At 35.6% G+C, this 24,936-nt stretch overlaps 1 protein-coding gene across 1 annotated transcript; it reads right to left on the bottom strand.

The window, feature by feature from the left end:
* Nucleotides 1-93: 93 nt before the first annotated feature.
* On the bottom strand, nt 94-24,930 carry dhx29 (DEAH (Asp-Glu-Ala-His) box polypeptide 29). The gene is given in 28 exon segments (XM_073829174.1): nt 94-264; nt 356-452; nt 623-754; nt 3,122-3,439; nt 5,912-6,002; nt 6,089-6,225; nt 6,391-6,615; nt 8,668-8,743; nt 11,095-11,223; nt 11,314-11,402; nt 11,793-11,877; nt 12,785-12,905; nt 13,077-13,221; nt 13,327-13,467; nt 14,713-14,889; nt 14,975-15,118; nt 17,435-18,037; nt 18,114-18,234; nt 18,316-18,487; nt 19,834-19,989; nt 20,073-20,199; nt 20,282-20,422; nt 21,989-22,131; nt 22,220-22,349; nt 22,454-22,567; nt 23,879-23,952; nt 24,648-24,738; nt 24,740-24,930. Coding segments are annotated over 28 exon segments (4,110 nt in total). The 5' UTR covers nt 24,815-24,930; the 3' UTR covers nt 94-208.
* Nucleotides 24,931-24,936: the final 6 nt, after the last annotated feature.

Below are 24,936 nucleotides of genomic sequence, written 5' to 3' on the forward strand. Positions count from 1 at the left end.
CATTATAACCACAAGATTGTTTGTCTGCATTCCAACTGACTAAAAAAACTCTTGTCAGTCTATTATGATAATGGCTTTAAACCACAAAGCATCTTGTTTGTCTTAAAATATTTTTATTCTGGTTTGGCAATATAATTTACATTCTCACTTCTCAGTGAGGTTTCCCACTATTTTAGTAATTCATGATTGAATACAAACAAGCACTTCCTTAGAGCATATTTTCTGACTTGATCAGTTCTGTAATGATCTGTATGGTCTTCTCATCTAAAAAAGAAAAAGAAAACAAAAGGCATGATATGTGCGCTCACAACAGAAAGCCCCTTAATCTACAAAGATTCATTGATTAACGAGTTACCTTCCAAATTCATTTTGGGGTTGGCCAATTTCCTTTCCAGCAGGGAGTCCATCAGTTTGCGAAGGTGTTTGAAGATCACACCAATTCTGACTGGGGCCTGATGGGATATGGAACGGTGTACACTGTTATTAGCTATCTTACAGTTTGACAAGCATTTTATGACGCATCAGTGCTCCTGCCAATGAAGCGATCAATGCAAATCAGGCAGCCAACCAAGCATGGATAATCAATGCGAAACGAGACACAAACACAAAAACATTTCCTTACCTGGAAATAGATCCATCCATCAAGAGAGATGAGTCTGTCTCTGTGCTGCACATCAATATCACCTCCAAACAGCAGCATTGATAAAGGAGAGATGAGCGTAGTGTCTCTTAGAAACACCTTTGTGTATTTCACCTGTAGGCCAGATGAAAAAAATAGTGGTTCAAATCACAAATGTATGAATAATAGGGATGGGGTGATACACCTACTTCCCGATTCAATACTATCACAATATTTAGGAGCCGATACGAGATGTATTGCGATTTTTTTTAAGAATTTCGATTCTACAAGTATTGCGATTTAATATTGCTATTAGGGCTGGGACGATAGGCTAGTCTGCCGATTCAAATGTTCAACAAAATGAGTAGAAAAATAAAGTGCTAAGTTACTCTACAAACCGTTTTAAGGCCTGTTCACACCAAGAACGATAACTATAAGTATAAAGATAACGTTTCAAATTTAAAAGAATATAGCCGATCAAACAGAATGCGTTTTTGCAGTGAGAGGCACCTTTTTGAATTGTTTTCTGTTGGTAGTGAGCGTTTTGTGCGCTGCATATGCGCCTCGGACGCCTCGCGTTTTTGCAGGAGCACTCTTGAAGTTGAAAAAAAGTGGAAAAACGACTGAAGTCATTCGCAATTTTTTCCATCGTCACCAAAAAAGGCAGTGCGGTGCACCTCACGTTTTCAGACCTAAAAAACGCATTTGGTGTGATCGGGGCCTAACAGTGTTCACACCACAACTATAACGATAACGATACAGGGCAACAATATCGTTCGTTCATGTTTTTTTTTTATAGCTGATGAATGAAAAAACACTGACAGCTAATCAGACTTCATTCAGATTTAAAAGGCTTGTGCATTTGAAATAGCAGGCGACATTGTAGAGAAGCAAACAGACACTGCACAGCAAACAGAGTAACATAAAACATAAAATTACCTCAGGAATTCAGCGCTAGTTTGGACAACATTGTTATCCCTCCTTTGAAGGTACAGTAGAAAAGAGTCCTTGTTGTTTTTATTTCCAGTACATTGACTACGTTAGAGATCAGATAGAGACAGAGCAACATGCGTCATAATCTAAAAACCAGGTAGCTTCCCACAATACAAAGTCAATGGAGAGCGTTGGACTGTTTTTCCACCCAGAGTGAGCGTGGCTTAAATGCGCTATAGTTTACGCAAGATTCACTGTTTATATGAGATGTGTTTAGATGTGTTTTTGCGGTGCATTGTGGGATTGAATGAGTGCACTCAAGAACGTCCACTATGGTCTCGAACACCAATAAAAATGTCTGTCACCTCAAATAGTGCCCTATTTGAGGGTATAGGGGGCGATTTCGGATACAGCCTAGATCTTGCAGCAACTGTTTGCATTGTGTGGCAAATTCAAACACTTCTTACAGGATCTGGCAGCACTGTGCAGTAACAGTGTCGCAAAATCAACTTGGCTCCCGAGTAAAGCTGTTTTGATCTCGGACAAGTTTGTTTGCTTTGCGGTCCGAGCTGATAAATGGTCCGCACTGCGCAGCTTAAAGGGATGGTTCGGAGTAGAATTGACTTCATTGCTATGCACTCCGAAGCCCATGTAAATACCCCATCCGAAGTTTTTTTTTACCTTAGTCAAACATTTATGGAGATATTAGAGTTTTTCGAATTGCTTGTTACAGGAGTGAATGGTACATGTGATGTATCTCGTAAATTGCATCACTAAACGTGCAAGTAATCTTACCAAACTTGTACAGTAGTGTAAATAGGTTATGTACTCACAAAACGCTGCAACAGAACATTTGTAAGTCCACCATGAGTGTTTTAAAAACACGTTTTACCCGAGAACTACTAGTCTCAAAAACTACAAATGGCGACACGTCGACGTCACTTCCCTGGTTTGAAAAAAGCACGTAAAAGTCCTCCTACAAGTTGACATGCACACAGATGTAGTAGGTGGACTTTTACGTGCTTTTTCAAACCAGGGAAGTGACGTCGACTCCATAAATGTTCGACTAAGGTAAAAAAAAAACTTTGGATGGGGTATTTACATGGGCTTCGGAGTGCATAGCAATGAAGTCAATTCTACTCCGAACCATCCCTTTAAACGTAACGTAGCTTAGTTTTCTCGTTTGTTGTTAGATGTTTCTCAGAGCCGCTTATGAGTTGAACAACGCAGTGGTCGCCCTGAGAGAGCAGATGGCTCTGCATGCTTTCAAATCGCTCTCGCAGTACTTGGATGTCATACGCTGATCGTCTGCGCGGTGCCGGTTATAGTGCAACACATTTATACTGTTGGAATAAAAGCGGTAACTTCTCCTCACCACCTCTTAAGAAAAGTAAAATAATTAAATAGAAATCGATTCTGAGGTAAGCCAATCGATTTTTAAATCGTTTCATAAGGAATCACGATAGTTAGGTGAATCATTTTTTCTTCTCCCACCCCTAATGAATAATCAGGGTATTTTGAGAAAAGAAATGTCACAAAAGGTCACAGTAATATATTAAAGAAACACACTTTTTCCTGGAAGAGCAGCCAACCGTGGGTCTGTAGGTATCGATTGACTGAGGAGGGGTGAACGTGGGCCTTTCCCTGAGCCGTCTCTACCACACACACCACCCGCTCCTGAATGTCCAGAGAGGGAGTGCAGAGGATACGGCCCACGCTGTCATACAGACCCGCAGTCAACACGGCTTTGAGAACAGAGACGTCCTGCTTGGAGAGCGAGCCGAGGGCTTTGGGTTCAGCGCTGGGCCGAGAGCGAGGAGTTCGACCGGTCTTGGAGGCAACGAAACCGGCCTGCCCCACCATCCGAATGAGCTCCTGCTTCACATCCTGAGGAAGAAGTTAAATACCAAATGGTTATGGATGAGTTTAATGTATTGCCTCTATGAAAAATAAACATACATTACCAGTAAAAAGTTTTTGAAGGTTTTTAATGTTTTTTTTTTTAAAGACTCCAATTTATTTGATCGAAAACACAGCAAAACAGTCATATTTTACATTTTAAAATATATTCAAATAGAGAACAGTTATTTTAAATAGTACAAATATTTCAAAATTTTACTGTTTTTGCTTAGCCTGGCTAACGCCAGACCACGTTATGACTTCGTCATGATTCGTGGTCTGGGAACCACATGTTCATTTTCTCGTATTTGAGGCGTGGTTTATGAATGCCCAGAGCCGTTTATTGGGCGCTACGAATGTCTATCAAATGCGTCTGTGCGTAGCTCATAGCCAATCGTTTCAATCATACCGGATGACGTATACAGAGCGATGGTTTAACGGCAAAAGTTGCTCTTTTTTCAAAATAAACTTGCGTTCTAAACTACTTAGAACACTATCTAATGGGCCGTTCACATGTCGCGTCTTTTGCGCGCTAAAGTTCGTTATTTCAAACGTAGACGCGCGGTATGCGTGCGCATAATGGAAGCGACGCGGTTGCGACGCGCTCGCGTTTTCCATGCGCAAGCTACAGAGCGGTTTGGAAAGGAGAAAGCGACGCGCCTAGCGTTTTCCACGCGTTTTTAGGCGCGACATGTGAACGGCTGCATCGAATGATAACTTTCTGCCATGCTGGATCCATAGTTATAAACAAACTGCTTCGGTGAGTCGCATAGAAGGCGTCATCGTCTTGCTGCTCCCTCCCCGTTCTGTGATTGGTTCCCTATCTGAGGTGAAAATTTGGTCCATGGTTTCCATGCTACCTTCCAGCGTGAATAAAATCGCGCTGCGCGGAAGGCAGCATGGGGACACCCAGGCTAGTTTTAGCTGTACTTTGGATAAAAAAAATGCTGAGCAGAAGAAACTTTAAAAAAAAAAAAAAATTAATCTTACTGTTCAAAAACTTTTGACTGGTAGTGTAAATTTACTTGAACACACCTCAGTTTATGAATTAAATGTTATTTATTCAATAAATTGTGATATTTCTGTGACAGATAAAAAAATTACAAGGTGTATCTAAGATTATAAAAAAGACTCAATTTTGTTTTCATTTTATTAGTATTTAGAAAAATCTGAAAATTTGTCAGTGTGGTGTACCCAATTTTTAAACACAATACAGGAAATAATATCACATACTTTTGACATATTTCTGAACAATTTTTGCAAAAAATAAAAAAAGTGTTTTCAAGGTCTAAGGAAAAAAATGTTTTTTTCACTTGATGGATAAACTTAATCTAAAAATTTATGAAGATTGTTTTAGTTAATTGAAATAAAGCTGAAATAAAATAAAATATAATTAATAGATGAAGATAAAACAAACTATTAACTAAACTACTAAACTAACCAAGTATACTTTTAAATAATTGAATAGTAAATAAATAGATATAAATTAGGAAAAATAATACATTTTTTGGTTAGGGTTAGGTTAAGTAAAACAAAAACATGCACAGACAAATCCAAATTACACCCTGCGGCTCGTGACGATACATTGACGTCCTAAGACACAAAACGATCGTTTTTTGCGAGAAACTGAACAGTATTTATATATATTTTTTTTTTACCTTTGATACACAGCCACGTCCATCTGTCATGAGCACGAGCTTTTCATCCGGCTCGTTACACACGTACGCGCTAGTATACGCAAACGCCGTAAGGGGAAATCGGTGAAAAGTCCCGGATGAGTTTGCGCAAGCAAACATAATCTTTTAGCTTTAAATCGGTTTGAACAATCAGGATAAGCGCAAGTAATTACCATTTTGAATAGCTGCTATACCCACAGTCTCTGTGCACTGTGTAAACAATGAGTGTTGTATTCATGCGACAGATCTCTTCCGGCGTTTGCGTATTCTACGCCAGAGCGCGTTCACATGTCACGAGCCGGATGATGAGCTCGTGCTCAGGCCAGATGGACGTGGCTGTGTATCAAAGGTAAAAAATGATATAAATACTGTTCAGTTTCTCGCAAAAACCGATTGTTTCGTGTCTTAGGACATCAATGTATCGTCACGAGCCGCAGGGTGTAATTTGGATTTGACTGTGCATGATTTTGTTTACTTTTAAAGGTTTGGTGCCCATCCAATGCCATTATATGACTGACAGACTGCACCGCTTTGAGTTAAAAATCTTTGTTTGTGTTCTGCTGAAGAAACAAAGTCACCTACATTTTGAATGCCTTGAGGGTAGGCAAATAAACATAGAATTAGCATTTTTGGGTGAACTATCCCTTTAAAATGAACATTTTCAATTCCATTCACAAACACAGCTCAGCTGCAGGTTCTAGCAGACCAGCCGTTTATTTATCAGATCATCATGACTCTGCTAATGAATCAGCAAGTGTGTCAGGAGCTGTAAGGAGGATGTCACCTCAATGGTCATGAGAGCGGTCCGGTTCAAGAAGTGTCTCCGGCAGTAGGCCATCTCAGTACGCGTTCCCTCACTCTGTGAGCTCTTCCACCTGTCAACAAGTAACTTCATTACTATCATTACACTTCGTCACATACTGCCATACAGTACTGTTTTTTTTTAAACACATCTGATTACCCAAGATAAGCATTGTAGATGGTCATGTGATCTGAGTTTGCGACCGCTAGAGCAGATTTCGCCAGGTTGGCCTCCTCCTTCCTGCTCATAGGAGTAAGAAAAGGCGACTTCTCAGACATGGCTGCTGCAATGATAGCCTGAATATTAAAATAAAACAAACAAAATTGAGCTTTTTTGTTCAACACATCTTTCAATAATGTGTTACACAGAAGAAAGGTAGTCGGACATGCTTGGAATGACATGTGGGAGATGACAAGAGAAATGATGACAGGAATTGTGTAGCATGCTGTGAAAATGCTCACAATGGGTTCCAGGCAGCCAAAAATGGCACCGAAGATGAGCATTTTGCCGATCTTGACGTTAACAGGAAGGGCGGCCAAGTGGTGGCCGAGTGGTGTTAAGGTGTAGCTGTCTTGCTGACAGGCGCCGATCTTCCTCAACAGACTGACAGCGTTACACACAGCCTGCTGCTGAGGCGCGTCGAGAGCTCGACACAGGAAATCCTCTGGAGAACCATATTCACACTTCTGTTTCCACACACAGAGAGGTGACAGAAGTCAGTCTATTAACTAATATAAAAAAATTTACCACTTTATGTACCGTTTAAAAGTCTGAGGTCAGACCTTCTTGAAATAAACTATTTAAATTGACAGAAAATGCTTTAATAATATTGTAAATGCTGTTCTTTCGAACTTTCTATTTATCAAATAATCCTGATCTTTCACAAATATGGAACAACTGTTTTTAACATTGATAATAATCAGAAATGTTTCTTGAGCAGTAAATCAACATATTAGCAAGATTTCTGAAAGATCACGTGACACTGAAAACTGGAGTAATGATCGAAAATTCAATAAATTGTGACCCTGGAGCACAAAACCAGTCTTAAGTAGCACGGGTATATTTGTAGCAATAGCCAAAAATACATTGTATGGGTTAAAATTATCGATTTATGCCAAAATCATGTTTCATGAAGTAGGGATGCTCATTTCGGTTAATTTTCCTGACCGACAACCGCTGCTCGTTATCCGAACATTAACCGTTAACTGATAAAATTAGAATAATAAATTAGTTTAAAATAAAAATAGAATGCACGAGTATCTGTGATAATACATTAAAAATACAAACAAATGTTTTATTTTAACGTGCAAACAGCAGCATACAGAGCAACAACAAAAACTGTATTGACATAATAAATTATCACGCATCAGCAGCGGTTCTGAGAACAGAGAAAATCTGAATGAAAAAAAAAAAGATTTATATAAATAGGCCTACACTAAATAGGTATAAATTAAATAACTACCTAATAAAGATGACAAAACTAAAACACACTGAATCCTTTTATGCGCTTTGAAGAACTGTACCGGTATTCTTCTCGTCGGACATAAAAATATATAGCAGGCCAGCCAATACCTCAGTGTGCCTAGTTTTTAACATGTCCACATGCTGTACGGATAGGCAGGACCGCTGCCTGTTAACTCTTAGATCCGCGAAAAAAACACCATCACAAAAACCCTTTCAATTTGCGGTTCGGGACTTCTATCCACTGTCATATGCGTGTGGAGAAGCGCGTGTTTTACAGCGTTCAGCAATAGCCAATCACAGACATGTATGTTGATTTGATTATCACTGTGGCCAATCACAGGAGGCTATGTTACAATCCACTCACCAACCAAAGTGCCGGTTTCAGTTTTGCTGACTTCTACACTTTCGCGAACTCTCTTATTAAAACAAAGAAAGTGTTGGCATTATATAAATAAGAGATTACTTGTGCAGTGTAAAGGTTATATTATTACTTTTTAATAACTTTATGAGATTGCGATGAACTACTCTAGGATGAGTGATAGCTTTCCAGTGATTGTAACGGGAGCGCCTATTGCGCACTTTCTAGACTATAATTCATTCAGAATTTGAACACATTCACTCACGGATTCACTCTCTGATAACCCAATAACGCCACTTGCCATTGAGTTGCATATACTACATCTGTTTACTTAAGTAAAGGTGAAGCAAAATATGTCTGTACAGCCACACTGCGCGTGAGTAAACGGATAACTTACAGATAGCATTATTTCTTTCACCATGCAGCAAACGTAAAAAAAAAAAAAAAAAGAATAGAAAAAAAACCCTTTTAAACCGTTTAACTGATAGTAATAATCGGTTAAAATTCTTACTGTCGGTTAACGGTTAAACGGTCAATATGAGCATCCCTATCATGAAGATATTTTGTACATTTCTAACCGTAAATATATCAAAACTTAATTTTTGATTAGTAATATGCATTGCAAAGAATTTAATTTGGACAACTTTAAAGGCGATTTTCTCAATATTTAGATTTTTTTGCCCCCCAGAATTTCAAAAATTGAGCCTTATGTCTGGTTCTGTGGTCCAGGGTCACAATTACATTTTGAAATATAGTCAAATAGAAAACAGTTGTTTTAAATTGTAATAATATTTGACAATATTACTGTTTTTTTTATCAAATATATACACAGCTCCGGCGAGACTTCTTGCAAAAACACTAACATATTTTATCAACTACAAACTTTAAGAGTAATGTTGGTAAAGTTGGTACTTAACATAATATGAAGGCAAAGCTCTTCCAAAGGCACTCTGAGAATCTCAGGAATGGAGTAGTCAATGAAGCTATTAAATCTGTTGTGGGAAAAATGGACGCGGTATTACAATACATACATTAAACATATAAATCAGAATTTTGAGATTAACACATTTTAGAATGTTAGTTTTACTATTTTTCTTCAGGTATTATGTAGCACTTTTGAGTGCGTTTCCATCAATCCCAATAAAAAAACTTCAGAATAAGGACACATTAACAAAAAACAACAACATTTGATTTTAAAGGAGAAGTTCGCTTCCAGAACAACAATGTACAGATAATTTGTTCGACCCCTTGTCATCCAAGATGTTCATGTCTTTCTTTCTTTAGTCGTAAAGTAATTGTTTTTTTGAGGAAAACATTTCAGGATTTCTCTCCATATAATGGACTTCTATGGTGCCCCGAGTTTGAACTTCCAAAATGCAGCTTCAAAGAGCTCTAAATGATCCCAGCTGAGAAAGAAGTGTCTTATCTAGTAAAATGATTGTTTATTCATCTTGTCTAGCTCTGCATGTACTCTGTGTATTCCGGTTCAGGACAGTTAGGGTATGTTGAAAAACTCCCATCTTATTTTCTCCTCCAACTTCAAATTCATCTCTGCAGAAATACCAACCAAGTGTTTACAAAGTGAACGTGCAAAGAAGATTAAATGTCCTTTACAAAAAAAAAGAAGAAAAAAAAAGTAAAAAGTTTGAAGTTGGAGGAGAAAACGAGATGGGAGTTTTTCAAAATACCCTAACTGTCTTCAACCGGAACACACAAGACGAGCATTTGAGGTTAAAAAAGTATATAAAACGTATCGTTTCACTAGATAAGATCCTTTTTCCTTGGAATCATTTGGTGCCCTTTGAAGCTGCATTTAAACTGCATTCTTGAAGTACAAATTTGCAGGCACCATAGAAGTCCATTATATGGAGGGAAAATCCTGAAATGTTTTCTTTAAAAACATAATTTCTTTACGACTGAAGAAAGAAAGACATGAACATCTTGGATGACAAGGGGGTGAGTTAAATATCTGTAAATTTTTGTTCTGAAAGTGAACTTCTCCTTTAAAAACATATTAGTAAATGTTAAAATTGACAAACTAATACTAAAATGCTTTAGAAATGTTTTTCACCATTAGTTCACTTTAAATAATGCAGGTAAAAGTTTACCCAAAATGTCATTAATTACTCACTCTCATGTTGTTCCAAACCCGTAAGACCTTTGTTCATCTTCGGAAAACAAATTAAAATATAGTTAAAGGAACACTCCTCTTTTTTTTTTTTTTGGAAATAGGCTCATTCTCCAACTCCCCCCGAGTTAATAAGTTGAGTTTTACCGTTTTGAAATCCATCCAGCTGTTCTCCTGTTCTGGCGATATCACTTTTAGCATAGCTTAGCATAGATCATTGAATCCTATTAGACCAATAGCATCGCGTTCAAAAATGACCAACGAGTTTAAAACTTGTCTCTTCTGTAGTTATATCGTGTACTAATACAGGCGGAAAATCTTATCGACCACCGATATTAGTACACGATATAACTACAGAAGAGTCAAGTTTTAAATAGGACAAATACCGAAACTCGTTGGTCATTTTTGAACGCGATGCTTTTGGTCTAATAGGATTCAATGAACTATGCTAAGCTATGCTAAAAGTGATATCGCAGAACAGGAGAACGGCTGAATGGATTTCAAAACGGTAAAAATCAACTTATTAACTCGGGGGAGTTTGAGAATGAGCCTATTTCCAAAAAAGTGGAGTGTTCCTTTAAAATTATGGTTTTCTTTAGACAGTAATATAACTACCACATTCAAGGCCTAGAAAGGTAGTAAGGTCGTTGTTAAAACAGTCCATCAAAATGTGACATCAGTGGTTCAACCTTAATGTTATGAAGCTACAAGAATTCGTTTTGTGTGCAAAAAAATAATAATAATAAAATAATGACTTTATTCAACAATTTCTTCTCCTCCATGTCAGTCGTCTTCCGTAAAGCCATTATTTTTGGATATTTTGCTCACAAAAAGCATTCTCGTAGCTTCATAACACCTAGGTTAAACTACTGATGTCACATAAACTATTTTATCAATGTCCTTACTACTTTTCTTGGCCTTGAACATGGTAGTTGTGTTGCTGTCTATGAAGTTCCGAAGATAAACATAGGTCTTACAGGTTTGAAACAACTTGAGGGTAATTAATTACAGAATTTTCATTTTGGGTGAACTATCCTTTTAACTAATAACAAGTAAAAACATTTTGTGAATTGTTACCGAAATAACTCAATTTTGATATGAATGTACTCTTTCTATAATGTCTTTGGTTGCGTATCGCCAAAGAAAACCGACCACCAAATGAAAGGTTACCACTGTATGTACCACAATCTGTAAAGTACCTCAGTGGCGTTGTACCTGAATTTAGGGTAAAGGCGGAAACAGAAGCCCGCTCGAACACGTCCTGCCCTCCCCTGCCTCTGCAGAGCGCTGGCTTTACTCACAAACGTCTCCACCAGAGAGCTCATCTGACTGCCTTCATGATACCTGAAACCACAAACAGAAGATAAGCGCTAACATTCAAAACCATTAGATCATAGACAAATAGTACATCAGATATGTTCCGGTCTGGCTCACCGGTTCTCTTTTGTTTTTCCTGTGTCGATGACAAAGACCACGTCAGGAATGGTGACGCCAGTCTCAGCGATGTTTGTTGACAGAACGATCTTAAAGAGAATATGAAGACGTGAGAATGGTATATACAGTACATAGTATATACTGTATTGCAAAAATAGTAAGAGTAGTATGTAGTTTGCCCAACCAAAAATTTTAATTGTCATCATTTACTCACCCTCATATTGTTTCAAATCTGAGTTTCTTTCTTGTGTTGAACATAGAAGATATTTTGAAGAATGCTGGTAATCAAACATATCCATAGTATTTCTTTCCCTACTATGGAAGTCAATGGGAACCAACAATGTTTGGTTCCTTTAAAATATCTTCTTTTGCGTTCAACATAATAAAGAAACTCATACAGGTTTGGAACGACATGATGGTGAATCCATTTTTGGGTGAACTATCCCTTTAACACATTAATATATTATATACTGCAGTACCTTTCTCACTCCAGGTGGGGGCACTGTAAACGCAGCAGACTGGTCCTGAGATGACAGCGTGGAGTGGAGGGCGATCAGCTTGTATCTAGATGCAAACAAACAGTGTTAAATACAAAATAACTAGGAAAAAAATCTTGTATTGCCATGTTGAATTTTGAATATTGAACAACAAAAAAGATCAAATATTTATTTTCAAAGTTTTGCCAGCGAAATAGGTTAAATGGACTGTATTTCTTTCCTTCAAAGCTTTGTTTTTGTTCATGTCGAATGAAATATAGCATCTTCGCTGACTAATATCTAAAGTTAAAGGAATAGTTGACCTAAAAATGAAAACATGTAGATGAATTTATTTCTTAATCAGAACAGATTTGAACCTTTGCGGTGAATGGGTGCCACCATAATGAGAGTCCAAACAGCTGATTAAAAACATCACAATAATCCACAAGTAATCTACATGACTCAGTTAACATCTTGTGAAGTGAAATCTGCGTGTATATAAGAAACAAATGCATCATTAAGTAGTTTTAACGTTAAACCATTAGTTTTGACCAAAAAACTGTGAAAATCCAATGAAAATGTTGATTAGCTGTTGTCCTCTCACATCTACACCCACCAACATATTTGTTTAGAACTATTTTCACTTGTAAACAGTGTTTGATATGTGCATGTTTCTCTCCTAAAACAGATGAGACGACTTTTTCAATTAAGAAAGCAATATTTTGAGACGGTTGGAAGCTAAAAACGTCTTAATGATGGATTTGTTTCTCTTTTGCTTCACAAGATGTTTATTGGTTGAATGGAGTGCTGTGGATTACTGTGATGTTTTTATCTGCTGTTTGGACTCATTCTGATGGCACCCATTTACTGCAGATCCATTGGTGAGCAAGTGATGTAATGCTACATTTCTCCAAATCTGCCTCCATGAAGAAACAAACTCATCTACATGTTAAGAGTAAACTATTCCTTTAAAAGTAAATTTAGGCTGGACTTACCTGTTCTTTGAGCTGAACCTCTTGTCGGTTGTCAGTAGATCATACAGCTGATGAATATGAGCCAGGCCTGGGAGGAAGATCAAGACTGCACCGTCCACATCCCGAAACTGAGGTGATTTATCTGAGGAAAAGCGCCAGAGCTACTTTAATAATTCATAAAACCATTAATGAGAACATTACTCTGAGGAAAATATAAGTGCTGTTTGCATTAGCAAATAATACAGTATGGATCCTAATGAGGTGCATATCATTGCAGACTTTGTGTTATAGTAGAGTATGTGTGTTTTATTACCCAGGTACTCAATTAGGTCTAATACCAGGTCCATATTTATCTTATTGGGGTTCATATACTGCAGGACTTTTCGCGTCCGGCTGCTGAAATGATCCAGCTCAGGGCCCAGATCCCAGCCTGAGCCAGAGTCCCTCACGATCATCTCCTGAACATAATATAAGACAAACATTTACAAAACAATACATATCTACAATAACGTAAGATATAGATAGACAGATTCTTCTGGAATTGATGAAATTAAAGTCCCAACCTGGTGCTGAAGAGTCTTTCCCCCTTTCTGTGTGATGTTGATGTTGACCTCCTCTTCCTCCTCCACAAACTTCTGACTGTACTCAGAGTCCTGCTCCAGAACATAACCTGTCTCCTCCACAATATCCTCCAGGTGAAACACCTACCACCACAGTTTGTAAGTTTATCACATAAGTTAAATTACACATACAATAATTCCATGAAAATACTGATACGAGTACAGTTGAAGTTAAAAGTTTACATACACCTTGCAGAATCTGCTAAATGATAATTATTTTAGAAAAATAATAGGGATCATAAATGAATGTTACTTTTTATTTAGTACTGAATTGAATAAGATATTTTACATAAAAGGCGTTTACATACAGTCCATTAGAGAAATAGTTGAATTTATAAAAATGACCCCGTTTTTTTGTCCTTCCGATCCCACAAATTCTTTGGGTTTTCAGCATTTTTGTGTATTTGAACCCTTTTCAATAATGACTGTGTGATTTTGAGATCCATCTTTTCACTCGGAGTACAGCTGAGGGACTCAAATGCAACTATTACAGAAGAATCAAATTTTCACTGAAGCTTCAGAAGAAAAAAACAATGCATTAAGAGTCGGGGTGAAAACTTAAAAAAAAAAAAAAAAATGTGAATATTTTCTAATTATGCCTAAAAATTATGTTTTTTATATTTAGTACTGCCCTCCAGAAGCTACAGAAGATACTTACATGTTTCCCAAAAGACAAAATAAGTTAAATTTACCCTGATCTTCAAATTCAAAAAGTTTTGGTTCCCTGGATCTTCAAAAAGTTCCCCAGATCTTAATGCATTGTTTTTCCTTCTGGAGCATCAGTGAGTGTTTGAACCTTCTGTAATAGTTGCATATGAGTCCCTCAGTTGTCCTCAGTGTGGAAAAAATGGATCTCAAAATCAGACAGTCATTGTTGGAAAGGGTTCAAATGCACAAAAATGGTGAAAACCCAAAGAATTTGTGGGATCGGAAGGACAAAAAAACGGGGTCATTTTTATAAATTCAAGAATCTGTGGGACCTGAAGGATTTTTCTGAAGAACAGCAGGCAGTTTAACTGTTCAGGACAAACAAGGGACTTGTGAACAACTATCAATAAACAAACAAAAAACACATCTGTGGATCATTCAGGTAACTACACAGTATTAAGAATCAAGGGGATGTAAATTCATAAATTCAAGAATAATTTTCTCTTGTGGACTGTATGTAAACATCTATTACATGAAATATCTTATTCAGGTCAGTACTAAATAAAAAATAACATGCATTTTGTGTGATCCCTCTTATTTTGGTCAAATAATTAACATTTTGCAGATTCTGCAAGGTGTATGTAAACTTTTAATAAGATTTATATTTGTATATTTTCTTGCCTCCACAGGGAAAGTTCTGCCAGGTATGGTGACCACAGGACAACGGTTGAAATAGTTGGCAAACTTTTGACAGTCGACTGTAGCGCTCATCAAGATCAATCGCAGATCTGAACTCTTATGAACCACTTCTTTTAGTATGGTGAGAAGGAAATCTGACTGGACGCTTCTCTCATGAACCTACAATATTGAGACAATTTAGAGGTCATACATACAGCTTTAAGTGCTCACTGTAGGTGTATTCGTAGATAAATGTGAGCATCACCTCGTCCACGATGATGTGTGTGAGGGAGCTGAGGTGCCGGTCTTGCTGTAGTTTGCGCAGCAGAACTCCAGTGGTGCAGTACAGCAGTCGTGTGGCTTCTCCAGAGCGGTTCTCCATACGGATTTGGTATCCACACAGTGAACTCTGCAATGCAAATATTTCATGATATCATTACTATGGTGGGTCTGCTGCAAACTACCATTACATGACTTTTATAGTAGTTCTTTTAACTTATTTTGCACGTCATGTTCTTAGAAATGGTTTTGAAAAAACCTTATAGAAAAATATTAATTTATGAACCTATAATTGACTTTTTTTTTTTTTGTTGGTCATGTCATGACTTTGATTTGGTGGATAAAAGTTTTTTCTTTGTGTGTAAGAAAGTTTATAGTAGTAGTAAAGAAGTAGTAAAAAAAAAAAAAAAAGCTAAAAACCAAGTAAAACCTGTTGATTTAGAAACAAAAACAGCTAAAACCAATTTAAACCAGCTGATTTAGCAAAAAAAGAGGCAAAAAAACAGCTAAAACCTGTGGATTTAACAACAACAACAAAAAAAAATAAAAAACAACAAAAAATAAAATAAAAAATAAAACCAGTTGATGATGAACAAAAACAGCTAAAAACAGCTGATTTAGAAAAACCAGCTAAAAACCAGCTGATTTACCAAAAAAGAGCCAAAAAACAGCTACAAACCAGGTAATTTAGCTAAAAAGAACCAAAAAAAAGCTAAAAACAGTTAAAAACCAGTTGATTTAGGGGAAAAAAACACCTAAAAACTGTCTAAACCTGCTAAAAACTGTGGATTTAACATAAAACCAGCTAAAACCAGCTGATTTAACAATAAAAGAGTGCTGGGAGACCAGCTGGAACAGCTAGCTAAACCAGCTACTTCCAGCTTAAACCAGCTAAATCAGCCAACCAGCCTAGGCTGGTTTTAGCTGTTTTTCTTTTTTTAGCAGGGTTACCTGGTTTTTAGCCGTTTTTTGCTAAATCTGCAGGTAAATTAGCATTTTTTTTGCAGTTTTATCTAAATCAACTAGTTTTAGCTGGTTTTTGGCCTTTTGCTAAATCATCTGGTTTTGTAGCTGTTTTTTTGCTCTTTTCTGGTAAATCAGCTTGTTTTAGCTGATTTAAGCTGGAAATAGCTATTCAGGCTGGTTTAGCTAGTTGTTCCAGCTGGTCTCTCAGCCCTGACCAGCTAAGGAATGGGCCAAAACCCCTCTAAAACCAGCTAAAAGAGCTAAAAGCTAGCTAAACTCTAGCTAAAATAATAAAAAAGAGCCAAAAAAAAAAAAACCCAAGCTAAACACAGTTAATTTTAACAAAAAAAAAAAAAAAACAGCTAAAAATAAGCTAAACCAGTTGAAAACACAGCCAAAAAAGCCAAAACCAACTGATTTCACAAAAAAATGGCCAAAAACCAGCTAAACCAGTTGATTTAGATAAAGAGGCTAAAAACAAATGATTTACCAAAAACAGCTAAAAAAAACAGCTAAAAACAGTTGATTTAGCAAAAAACAAACAAACAGCTAAACCAGCTAAAATGTGTGGATTTAACAACAACAGCTAAAAACCAGGTAAAACCCAATAGATTCAGAAAAAAAAAACAGGTAAAAACAACTGATTTAGCAAAAACAGCTAAAAACTAGCTAAAAACAGTTGATTTAGCAAAAAACACCTAAAAAAACAGCTAAACCAGCTAACACCTGTGGATTTAACAAATACAGGTAAAACCCAATTGATTTTGGGAAAAAAACCCAGCTGATTTTAGTCTAAGAATAATAATAAGTTTAAATAGCATATCAGTAAATTGGCTTTTTCAAGCCAACTTAATGAATAGATTCAGACAAAAGCAATAAGCATATCCACGGAGCCATTTAATAAAATTATGGCTTAATAATAAAAGTAGTAGTGTACAATACAAATCAAAAATTAATAATTCTTAACTTTTGATTAATGCAAAAAAGATAGAAATTAAAACTGTGCACACTTCAGCCGAAATGCATCAGTTTGAATTTTTATGTGATTTGAGATGGCCAGAATGTAAATAAAGGCCTTTTAACTTTTTGGACCAGAAGAAGAGGCTTGGATTTCTCTTTATTTTTTGCATTGGTTGCTTTAACCCCAACCAAAGAGCACCTTCTGGGACCACTTCACAAGGTCCTCAATCAGCAAGTAGCGCTTCAAGATGTCTCCTTTGATTACTTAACTTTTGATATTTACTTAAAAAAAATACATGTATTCTTCTCTTTCCACCTAAGAGACAAAAAAACAAACACTTTTTTGAGCCTTAAAGGGTGTTAATATAGTAAGCCTCTTGTGTCTCTTTTGTGCTTATCATTCCAGAGGTTTGACCACTATAGTGCATACCACCTCACTTATTACAATGAACACCACTAAAAGCAAGGTATATGCTTTTCCACATAAACTGTTTCACAAGTTAACTTCCTGAGATCTAACCTTGCTTCCCGGTCCGTCCTCGCTCCCCAACTCCTGCGACACCCTGCTGGCCAGACTCATGGCTGAAATTCTCCTGGGCTGCGTCACCACCACATTGCAAGGCTGCGCGGACTCCCCATTTGCCAGGAGCTCCTCCAGGATGAACTGAGGAATCTGTGTGCTCTTCCCGCTTCCCGTCTCCCCAGCGATCACCAGAACACGATGGCGCCGCAGAGCCTCGAGTACCTGCTGACGGTGCTGGAAAACAGGCAGCTGCTCCCTCTCGACCAGCAGCCTGCGAGCCAGAGCCGAGCTCCGCAGGTTGAGGAGCAGCCTCCGAGATGCCTCCTCCGCCACGAGGCCTCCTCCGCGCTGGGGCTCATGGGCCTCCTGGGTGTCCAGGTTCTCCCAGGAGTCTTCTGGTTCAGAGTCTTGAAGATGTTCCTGCAGCTCGGTCTGTGGTTGGAGGGCCTGCTGCTGTTTGAGGCGGGTGAGCAGACGAGCGATGAACTGGTCACGTGGTTTGTTGATGGCGGAGCGGGTTTCCTCCTCTTCTTTTTGCTCGCTGTCTCGCCACTCAAGCCACAAGTCACGGTAGGTGGGCGGCAGAAGCTGATGCACTGACTAACGGAGATCAGGATGGATAAAATTAATAAAATACATAAAGGAAGTAACTATTTGTTTATTATATGAAACTCACCTGTCCTTTGACTAGGGTATAAAGGGCAAGCGTGGCTCCTAAGTGTTGGGCCTGCATGCCATCTTCAGTCAGGATAGTGGGACAGACCTCTAAAACATCATTAGGCCTCTGAACACGAACTCTGATGACAATGACACATAATCAGACACTCAAAACTGCATTCAGTATTCAAAAATCAAGATGCAATTTTAATGCGACATACTTGCATTTCCAGTATCTCCCAACTGCAACTTTATTGAAGGATGGCGGAGGGCTTTTCGGGAGGTTCTTCCTGACCCAGTCAATCAGAAATTGTTTTGGTGACTTGCCAGTCCAGCTTCTTGATGTGTAGTCAAAGTTACGAATGTCTTTAGGCTCTTTCTTCTTTTTCTCAGCTAGAGCATCATCAATGGCAAGATTGACATGGTTAAAAATCACTGTCAGATACCAAAAAAAAAAAAAAAAAAAAAAATTCCTATCGGGCAACAAACTAAATGGGCACATATCAAATCAAATAAATAAGATAAAATAAAATGAAATAAAATAAAATAACATTGAATAAAATGAAATAAAACAAAATAAAATAAATAACATGAAATTACATAAAATAACAAAATAAAATAAGATAAAAAATAAAATGAAACAACAAAACAAAATAAAATAAAGTCAAATAAATAACATAAAAAATAAAATTATGAAACAAAATAAAATAACAAAAATAAAACAACATAAAATACATGAAATAAAATGAGATAAAACATAACATGAAATGATAAAAAAAACATAAAAACCATGAAATAAAACAACATAAAATAAAAAAATAAAATAACATGAAATAATAAAATAAAATAACATTTAATAAAATAAAATATAACATGAAATAAAAATTAAATAACATGAAATATCATGAAATAAAATTAAATAAAACAAAATCCAATAAATAAAATGAAATAAAATGTGTAAAATTACATAAAATAACTATATAAAATAAGATAACATGAAAAAAAAATAACATGAAATAAAATAAAACAACAAAATAAAAATGAAATAAATTAAAATAACATGCAATAACATAAAATTTATTAAAATAAAATATAACTAAATATAAATACAACATAACATTAAATATCACAAAATAAAAAAAACATTAATTAAAAATAAAATGAAATAAAGCAACATGAAACAAAAAAATTAAACACATAGCATGACATAGCATAAAATAACCAAAATGAAACAAAACAACAAATAAAGTTAAAGAAAAATGAAATATTCAAATAACAACAAACACACTAAAATAACAAACTAAAATTATGTAAAATAACATTAAACAAATAAAAGTAAAATATCACAATATAACAAAACATAATATAGCATAACAACAAAAACAGAATATAAAAATACATTAAAAGTAACAACAATATAAAGTACCAAAATAAAATATACATAAAACCCATAATATAGAATAAAAAAAAAATCATATTAAAAATATAATAAAAAAAAACATAAACAAGTGTATAAAAACGTATAAAACAAATAACATAATGTCAACTCAAAATAACAGCATAAAGTTTAAATAATAAAGTCAAACTTTTAAATAACTGAATAAAATAAAAAATAATAACATAAAACAAAGTCATGCAAAATAACAATATACCACAAACATAGCATAAAATAAAGCAAAACTAAAAAGGAACATGATTAAAAAATAAATAAATAATAAAACAAACAACACTTTTCTTACATTTTTCTACTGGCGGTGTGTCTGCTTGCTCAAAGAGGTTGAAGTTGAGTTCCTCCTTGCCATCAGTGAGCGGAACTGGCTTCTTTTCCTCTTTAGGAGTGTCTTTAACTTTGATAGCTGAGTTAAACATTGGATGACTCTCCAAAGACTTCATTTCTGTAATGGAAACAAACACAAACTAATGGTAAGATTTCCTCCCATTCTTCACAATGTACAAATATCCTAAAAGAGGTAGAGACCTTGCTGGATGACTCTGATTCGATCTTGTGCCGTCCTCTGCCCCACTTTGTCTTTCTTGGCTTTCGATTCTGCAGCCATCTCCTTGGCATCATACAGCTGAGCAGTCAGCAGCAGGTATCTGTCATTCTGCAGGAAGAGGATAAAATCTTATAGGAAGCTGTTGATGTAATAGTTGCATAATATGAAAACAAGACTGAGTTAAACTCACAGGATCAAACTTCTCCTCCAGCTCTGGGTTAAACACACTTGAGTCTTGGTTTTCATCTTCTTCACTGCTCTGATCTTCAGACTGTTCGGCATAGCGCAGAATCCATTCCTTCATACTGCCACCATTGTCTTTTACAGAAGTCTGTCATTAAATAAAATGTTTTTGAGCTTTTTTTAATCTCAAAACGTTAAATGACTACTAAACTAAAAAATTTAAATTTGCTGAAACCTAGGGCTGTCACGATTCGTTGATTCTAATCGACTATTCGATTTTAAAAAATCCTCGATTTCATTTTGCCCACGTCGACTAACCGGCAAAATACCGGAAGTGGTGAATTTCACAGACAAGAATCCATAAAACAAATTGACCATATGCACGGACCATTCTTTTGAACTTCCGCATAATGATAGATAAAAATGACATGAAATTACCCATATAACCAAAAGATGTCAGCAGAGGATCAAGCTTTATCTTGAACTGTAAAAGCTAATAAATAGCTTATTTTTAACTAACGCAAACGTGTTACTGCTGTAGTTTTGTTGCTCAGAATTTAGTCTGTATCACTAAATGCACAGCTCTTTTTTTGCCATCAGCTTGTCAGATGTTTCGTCTGGTTATTACTGTCAATCATAGCAACGATTTGCGCATATTTAGCCGATTTACTCGTGTATTTTTTTAAACTCGCGTTTGTCATTCTTGAAACGGTATACATGGACGTTTGGTCCTCTTAGACAAACAAAACTTTTCATTGGTTATGAATGGATTATGTAGAGAAAACGAGCAAAGTACACTCCTATTACGGTACAGCTGACCGGAAATGACTTAGCTGGCTTGTCTAAACAAGAAAGTAAGTGAACTAATTATTATGGCCTCCTTGCTATTATATATGTATTTTAAGAAATTTTAAAGACTATTGTTCTCTTACATCTATTTTTATTACCACAAAAACTAATCAAATCTGTTTTATTTAAAAAAAAAATATTCTGTTTTAATGGTTTTACAGATTTATTTTCTTATCTGGTTCCATTTTAATGGTTCCATTAAATTTCAATAATCAAAAGCATCTCAAATTAATTGATTTTATTATAAATAAAATGTTCTTAAGTAAAATTGTTGACTTTAATTGATAAATTAGGCGATAGATTAATCAATATAAAAATAGTTGTTAGTGGCAGCCCTACTGAAAACTTACCCTTAGGCCATATAAAATGTAGATGAGTTTGTTTCTTCATCAGAACAGATTTTTTAGCATTACATTACTTGCTCACCAATGGAGTGAATGGGTGCCGTCAGAATGAGAGTCCAAACAGCTGATTAAAAAAAAAAAATGTATGGATGCATATTTTGGCCAGAAGTGACAGTTTGAAGTTAAAATGTCTTAATGATGGATTTGTTTCTTACAAATGTACAGCTTTTTACTTCACAACACATTAATAGATGGACTGGAGTGGAGAGGATTACTTGTAGATTATTGCAATGTTTTTATCAGCTGTTTGGACTCTCATTCTGACGGCACCCATTCACTGCAGAGGATCCATTGGTGAGCAAGTGATGTAATGCTACATTTCTTCAATTCTGTTCAGATGAAGAAACAAACTCATCTACATCTTGGATGGCCTGAGGGTCAGCAAACTGTCAGCAAATTTTCATTTTTTGTTTGAACTGTTCCTTTAAGGAAAATGTGATTCTCACGACACTTTAACACACCTTTGCCTTTGGTTTCTCCTCTTCTTTAGATGCGTCTTTCTTGGTCACTGTTTGTTTCTCTTCCTCTTTAAGAGGATGGAACTTAGGACGAGTCTTCTGCTTCTCCTCCTGCATCTTTTGGCTGAATCCCTCTGGTAGCTCATCTTTAATTAAGGAAAAGCAGAAATCAAAACCAGGGTTTATGTATAAAAAACAGAACTTAGTTTTCTGACTACAGGATGAACATTTTACCATCTCTCAGATTCAGACAGAGCCAGTCGAGCGCTGAGTGCAGGTCGCCTCCATACAGCATACTGCTTTTCATGGCCTCCTCGATGTGCTCCGTCTTAAAGTTAAACTTCTGCAGGGCTGTATACAAATCCTGCCAAACAATATACAATGGACATTCTTTAGATATTTGTAGATAATAAATAACAAAAGACATTATTAATTTTGGGAATTTAAGATGAAACAGAAAAGAATTACCAGCAACTTTTTGGAGGTGAGTCTCCCAGATATTGGTCCTTCATCAGCATATTCTTGTCTGTATTCATTTATCAACTTGATCACCTTCTTCTCAAGCTCTGGCTGGATAATAACCTTCAACCATGCAAAAAACAATTAGTATTGTAAGGCAAAATATAGACTAATATTGTCAATAAAAGATGTTGATATTTCCACAAATGCCCAGAGTTTTTTTAATGTTTCAAAAATGGTCTCTTCTGCTAAACAAGGGTGCATTTATTTGATTAAAAATGCAGTAAAACAGAATAAAATATTATTGCAATTAAATTTTTTTTTTATTGATTTAACATACATAAAATGTAAATTATTCCTGTGATCAAAACTGAATTTTCAGAATCATTACCCCAGTCTTCAGTGTCACATGATCCTTTAGATATCATTTTAATGTTGATGTACTCAAGAAACATTTACTATTATCAATGTTAAAAACAGAATCTTCCAACATTTTTTCAGCATTTTTTGATGAATAGAAAGTTCAAAAGAGCATTTTCTCGAAATAGAAATCTTTTGTAACATTATAAATGTCTTTACTGTCACTTTTTATCAATTGAATGAGTTGTTGCTTAATAAAAGTATTAATTTATTAAAAAATACACTCCCAGTCAAAAGTTTTTGAACAGTAAGATTTTATGTTTTTTTAAAGAAGTCTCTTCTGCTCACCAAGCCTGCATTTATTTGATCCAAAGTACAGCAAAAACAGTAAAATATTTTTACTATTTAAAATAACTGTTTTTTATTTTAATGCATTTTAAAATGTAATTTATTCCTGTGATTTCAAAGCTGAAATTTTCAGCATCATTACTCCAGTCTTTAGTGTCACATGGTCCTTCAGAAATCATTCTAATATGCTGATTTGCTGCTTAAAATACATTTATTATTATTATGTTGAATACAGCGGAGTAGAACTTTTTCAGGTTTCTTTGATGAATAGAAAGGTCAGAAGAACAACATTTATCTGAAATATTATAAATGTCACTATTTATTTAAATAGAAAACTGTTATTTTAAATAGTAAAAATATTTCCCAATATTACTGATTTTGCTGTATTTTGGATCAAATAAATACAGGTTTGGTGAGCAAAAGAGGCTTTTTAAAAAACATTACAAATCTTACTGTTCAAAAAGTTATGTCTGGTAGTGTATATATAAGATATATATAAATATATATTGACTCAAACTTTTATATGTTAGTGTTTATTTGTGCATTTAAGTGCTCAAATGCATTCATTTGTAAGAAAATTACAGTGCAGAAGTCATTAACATAGGTCAGTTTTTTTTAAATAATGTTTTTAGACAAGTACATTTTTATTTTAGAAATTTACAATATGTTTTCATAGCACACTGAATAAAGGAAAATCATATGTGGCATCTTTAATGTGAGACTTACCTTCAGTATTGATTTATCAGACACACTGCTAGTGTCAGTCTGTGCATTGGCGTTAAGACTATATGTTTTGGGAGCTACAAGGGGAAAAAAGGCCAAATATTAAAGACATTTACAGACAAACTCTGAAGATATGAAAAATTGTGAAACAATGCAATGCTTACTGTATAATAACTCATTATTACTTTACACCATACATCAAATAAGAAGAAATATAATTAAAGCTTAGATACATATTTTGTCATATTTAATTATTTATATCGTGACCCTGGACCACAAGTATATTCGTAGCAACAGCCAAAAATACATAGTATGACTGAAAATTATCGATTTGTCTGTTATGACAAAAATCATTAGGATATTAAGATCATGTTCTATGAATATATTCTGTAAATTTCCTATTGTAAATATATCAAAACTTAATTTCTGATTAGTAATATGCATTGCTAAGAACTTCATTTGAAAAACTTAAAAGGCGATTTTCCAAATATTTTACTTTTTTGCACCCTCAGATTCCAGTTTTCAAATTGTTGTATCTCAGCCAAATATTGTCCTATTCTAACAAACCACACATCAATGGAAAGCTTATACAGCTTTCATCGGAATAATTATTATTTATTCAGCTTTTAAATGACGTATAAAACTCAATCCCAAAAAAGTACCCTTATGACTGGTTTTGTGGTCCCAGGGTCACACATAATGTTTGTAAATGTCTTATGAATCAAACTTCTCACATATTAGAAGCAATGCAACTGTTAAAATGAAGTCTGACCTTTGGGTTTGTTTTCCTTCGAGGTTGATTTCTCATTATTTGGTCTTTGTTGTTGTTTTTTGCCGGTGGATTCAGCTGCTGCATTGGTTTGCATTCACAGCAGCAGCAGCAGCAGCCGGCTGCACACTCGTGGGAACTACTGCAGGCTTCTTCTTCTTCCCACCCATGGCGAAAACAATCAGTTTAACTGTGTGTTACTGATCAATACACTAAATGTTTGACATTTCTAGAAACAAAAAAAAATATAGCTGGAAAATGATGGAGAAGACTCTACTGTCAGCCAGCTAAG

This window comes from Garra rufa, chromosome 23, assembly GCF_049309525.1.
Source record: "Garra rufa chromosome 23, GarRuf1.0, whole genome shotgun sequence".
In the NCBI taxonomy this organism is placed as follows: Eukaryota; Metazoa; Chordata; class Actinopteri; order Cypriniformes; family Cyprinidae; genus Garra; species Garra rufa.